Consider the following 5,187-nt stretch of genomic DNA (forward strand, 5'->3'; position numbering starts at 1 on the left):
GGAGTCAAGCGTCTTCGATCAGCAAAAAAGGCAGATAATCTTCGGCGAAGCATATTCCGCGTCAAGTGGAAATCGAACATCGACGCTGCTCGGTTGAACACTCGTTGCAAGCCATAAATAGCGCTCCCTAAGCTATAATTAGATCGAAGAAGTGGAAGTCTCATCATAAGACTGTTGCGTAGTGATCGAGGTTGAACATTAATGTTCACTTGTTGCAGAATTGCTTCGCAGTCGATTCTTCCTTGCAGAGTATCGGCGACGGTTAAGGCTCTGAAAACATCTCATCGGATACGTAAGAGCTCGACATTGATCAATTGGCAGCGATTCTCGTAGCTTGGAAGACGAAGTGGGTATCTCCAAGGCAGCTTACGGAGCGCGAAGCGAAGAAAACGTCGTTGCACAGATTCAATTCGCTCGGCCCCATTATTGTAGTTTGGGCTCCAGACTGCAGAGCAGTATTCCAACGTAGATCGTACGAGAGAGCAATAGAGCGATTTCAAGCAGTAAATGTCTGTGAAGTTTTTAGTAATCTTGAAGACAAAGCCAAGCGTTCTGGACGTTTTGTCGACGACATACGATATATCAGGTGTTTGTTGAAGAATTTCACTGTTTTTATTAAAATCATTGTATAAAAAATATCTTCACTTACCGCGAATGGAAAAAAATATACCAAGAGCAAATTTTCATTACGTCGAATGTAACAAAGGTAAACAAAGTCGAGCTATCAGTGTCAATCGATTCTCCTTCTATTACACTATATACTGTCCGAATATAGGATCAAATCCCATTTTTAAATTTATTTACTAGTCAAATTGCTTTTTGACGTAATCACCTTCCGATCAAAATAGTTTTCGATGTTACTTAAGTCACCCAATTTCTATGGAGATGCCGTTTGACTTAAGTATCAGCGCTGAGAAACCCGTGAAAAGTGTACGTTCGTCGTTTCGCTTTCTCATTATTAAAGTGAATAAATCGAACTGTTTGTTGCTAAGATGATTTCGGTGGTCCTAAAATGATGAATTGATGATTGATAATTCTCCCGAATATCCTGGTAAATACACTTTGACTTAAGTAACAATAGGGGCCACCAAACGACGTATAATAACTTTTGACTCAAAAACCAGTATTTTTTAGCATGAAAGCTAGCGATTTGCATTTGTATGATTAAAACCCTGCTAAATATGTTAAACATTGCTATCACTATGAGATTATATGTGTTTACTTGGAAATAGGAATAACTTTTCGGTCATCAAAACAAAACCTTATTTTTCTCGGATTGGTGCGAATGTTACTTACGACATAATGAAAATTTGCTCTTGATACAATGGATACACAGCTTTGCAAGCCCGACACCATTTTTCTTCACTAACTCAGAAATTAATAAAATAGGTTTACTGACAAACTTATCATTTTTTGTAATAATTATTAGAGTTGATTCGACTCAATTTTGAGTTGATCTGTCTGGTCGTGTTGAATTTCGGATACATACACCGAAAATAGTTTTCATTTAGTATCCATTGAAAACGCAAATGATTTTTATCCATAAACAAAATCAATAAAATTCATCTGAATTTCACATAACATTTATGCGATCACATTAATTTTATATGATTTTTCATATGAATTCCATCGGCCTCATAATATTCATGTGATTTTGTGGTGGGATTTTTAGCTATGTGATCACATGAAAGCTACGTGAAATTCACATGGTTTTCATCCATTAGATATGTGATAAATTTTCTGAGTGTAAGATGCATCCATCAAATGACACTTTTGGAAGAAAAAAAGCAAAGCACTTTTCGTTTCAGTGTTTTTCTTCTTTTTTGTCACCACTGCGATGCAGTTCTCTTCGATGGTGTTTTTTTCTCCGAACGCAAAAGTGATTGATTCGAGTCACTTTTAAAAAAATACGAAAACCTGCGATTTGTGGTTTATTCTTCGCATTAGTTTTGATTTGAATATCTAGCACGGCTTGTTAAAGGTAAGCTCGAGCATCGTAATGTGCAATTTCAGCCTGATCTTGATTGGATAATCGAAAATTCACGAATAATTTTTATTCGCATATTGTTTATTTGTGTGCGCTACTGGCATATGTATACACTTCTTGACAGTGTAGTGTGGTACGTCACTTTTCCGCCTTGTTCATATAAAATGCAAAAAAATAATCAGATTTACGGGCCAGTTCGGATTAGTCATACTTCGCTACCATCTTTCGTCTTCAATCAAGAAAGGCAAGTTGCATTTTAAGATCTAGGCGCTGAACGAAGCTCCCTTTGCTTGATTGATGGTTCTTGACTAGAAGTGTGTTGTTATCCAGTGGTGTTTCGGATTTTGTGCGTAGGTAAACAACCTCCGGGAGAGGCTAACAATGGCTACTGGATCAACGCTGCAGAAGGCGATCGATATCGTCACGAAGGCCACCGAGGAGGATCGCAACAAAAACTACGAGGAAGCGTTACGCCTGTACGAACACGGAGTGGAATACTTTCTGCATGCCATCAAGTGTAAGTTAATTCCAAATCGATGTTTTGTCGCTCTGATGGCCTTGAAGGTGAACTCCTACTCTCCGTGACCTTTCAGAGTTGTTGGAGTTGATGGTAGGTTTGCTCTAATTTGATACTATTTTTCAGACGAGGCTCAGGGAGACAAGGCGAAGGATTCCATCCGAGCGAAATGCCTTCAATACCTAGACCGAGCTGAGAAGCTGAAAGCCTATCTGAAAAAGGGCAAGAAGAAGCCGGTCAAGGATGGAGGCAGCAGCGGAAAGGAGAGCAAAGGCGGTAAGAACAATGGCGATAGTTCCGATTCCGACTCGGACGATCCGGAAAAGAAGAAACTACAGTCGAAGCTTGAGGGAGCCATCGTAGTGGAAAAGCCACACGTCAAGTGGTCCGACGTGGCCGGACTGGAATTAGCCAAGGAAGCCCTCAAGGAGGCGGTAATCTTGCCGATCAAGTTTCCACATTTGTTCACCGGAAAGCGAATCCCCTGGAAGGGAATATTGCTGTTTGGGGTGAGGTTTCTGTTGCTGTTTAGGAGATTGGACCCGAGACCTAATGAATTTATTTGTTTCAGCCTCCTGGAACTGGTAAATCGTATCTAGCAAAGGCAGTTGCCACGGAAGCAAACAATTCAACATTCTTCTCGGTATCGAGTTCCGATCTGGTATCCAAGTGGCTTGGCGAGTCGGAAAAGTTGGTTAAGAATCTGTTCGAACTAGCTCGAACCCACAAACCTAGCATTATCTTTATTGATGAAGTAGACTCGCTCTGCTCGTCCAGATCGGACAACGAGAGTGAGAGCGCCCGTCGTATCAAAACGGAATTTCTGGTACAAATGCAGGGTGTGGGTAGTGATAACGATGGAATTCTGGTGCTGGGTGCCACGAATACTCCTTGGATTCTAGACGCCGCCATCCGGAGACGTTTCGAAAAGCGTATCTATATTCCCTTGCCGGAGGAACACGCCCGGCTGATAATGTTCAAGCTACATCTGGGTAATACGTCCCACTGTCTCACGGAGGAAAATATTCGCACCTTGGCTAACCGGACAGAGGGTTACTCCGGGGCGGATATTTCAATTGTCGTTCGCGACGCGCTCATGCAACCGGTCCGCAAGGTTCAATCGTCGACGCATTTCAAAAAGATGACTGGCCCTTCTCCCGTGGATAAGGAAACAATCTGCGACGATCTGTTGGTCCCGTGCAGTCCGGGTGATCCCGGTGCCATCGAGATGACTTGGATGGAGGTGCCCAGCGATAAACTGTCCGTTCCCCCAGTGACGATAGTAAGTGGGATGGGAAATTGATTTCGGACTGTCTGTTGCTAACATTTGGTGCAATTTTCCAGGGTGACATGATGAAATCGTTGACCAGTACCAAACCAACCGTAAACGAGGATGACATGAAGAAGCTGGACAAATTCACAGAGGACTTTGGACAGGAGGGTTAGGAAATCAGCATGGACTTAACTATTGCAAAATCAATACACCATTGTAGGAGCTTCCCTAAAAATCGTTTCCTGTTGTCCCCCGCCCCCAATGGTGTTCGCCGATTTCGAATATTTAACCGTGTTCTGTTAATTCACATGCAGATAATGGTAGCCTTAAGATATTTTGTGAACGAGCGGGCCGTAGAACTACGTGTGATTACTGGCAGCAGCGTGGGTTGGGGGAAATGGGGAGATCCGCGGGAAAGCACATCCACACACTTAAAAGATTATTTTTTTCACTCCTAGATTTACACCGCAGCAAATTAATCCGGCAGAATGAAATAAGTAACTTTTGAATATATCAAGATCAACTTGTGAAAAGAGCAAACAAACCTTTGTAGGCCCTTTTCTCGCCAAACGAAGGTCACCAATGCAAACCCCTACCCGTTGATGTTGTTGGTTTGCGTGGCCGACCTTCGGTTGGTGAGAAAAGGGTCTACACAAGTTTGTTTAGAATGTTCGCATGTTGTTCTTGATGTGTTCTATTTTTCTGTCCTTCTTTTTTGTCCTTTTTTCCTACGCTCTACACACTGTACGGATGGTTCGTCTTAGTATATAGTAATTAATAATATATATGAACATTGGTTTATTCAAGTGAACAATCATAAAAAAGTGTCGATTTTTTGTGTTACAATCCATCCAACGTTCGTTTGCTGGACATTTCTGATAAAAAATGTTCTCTATATGTATAATCATCATCATGGCTACACATTTATATATGTATATGCGCTGTTAATTGGACACTCCTAAATAAAGCCGTGAACATAATTACTGTAGATTAACTGAACAACAACAAAAATCTGACGAATGAGAAATGAATAAGTGAATAAAACACTGTTATATTGCTGAAAAGTTTCAAACAACATCAATTAGCAAAGACAAAAGAAAGCCTTTGTTTGTTCACCCAAAAGGTACCTAGTAGTGTTTATTTAATGTTTTTTTTTTAAACTCGTGTATACATTGAAAACGAAACTAACTTAGAGAGTGAGTCACTTTTATTCATTCGTATGGAAAAATTTCTCTCTGAGTAAGAATAGTTTTCAGTGTAAGTATCACTCAAAATAATCTACACGTTAAATAATGCTACGTGGAAAATCACTTCATCACTTAGTTTTTCCACTTCTGCCTACTTTATTTCTAGATTCTTATCAATAAAAAATCTCATATAACTTACTCAGCTAATTCAGGATGTCGACTA

General features: G+C 40.5%; 1 protein-coding gene across 1 annotated transcript; it reads left to right on the forward strand.

Moving 5' to 3' along the window:
- Positions 1 to 1,864: 1,864 nt before the first annotated feature.
- Vps4 (vacuolar protein sorting 4) lies at positions 1,865 to 4,839 on the forward strand. The gene is made up of 5 exons (XM_065235229.1): positions 1,865 to 1,981; positions 2,342 to 2,504; positions 2,631 to 3,013; positions 3,076 to 3,786; positions 3,849 to 4,839. Exons 2-5 carry the CDS (start codon positions 2,369 to 2,371, stop codon positions 3,948 to 3,950), a joined length of 1,332 nt encoding a protein of 443 aa, XP_065091301.1. The 5' UTR covers positions 1,865 to 1,981; positions 2,342 to 2,368; the 3' UTR covers positions 3,951 to 4,839.
- The last annotated feature ends 348 nt before the right edge of the window (positions 4,840 to 5,187 follow it).

This window comes from Ochlerotatus camptorhynchus, unplaced genomic scaffold (assembly GCF_037179485.1).
Source record: "Ochlerotatus camptorhynchus isolate MF236.1 unplaced genomic scaffold, CSIRO-AGI_Acam_v1.1 ptg000467l, whole genome shotgun sequence".
Taxonomy (NCBI): Eukaryota; Metazoa; Arthropoda; class Insecta; order Diptera; family Culicidae; genus Ochlerotatus; species Ochlerotatus camptorhynchus.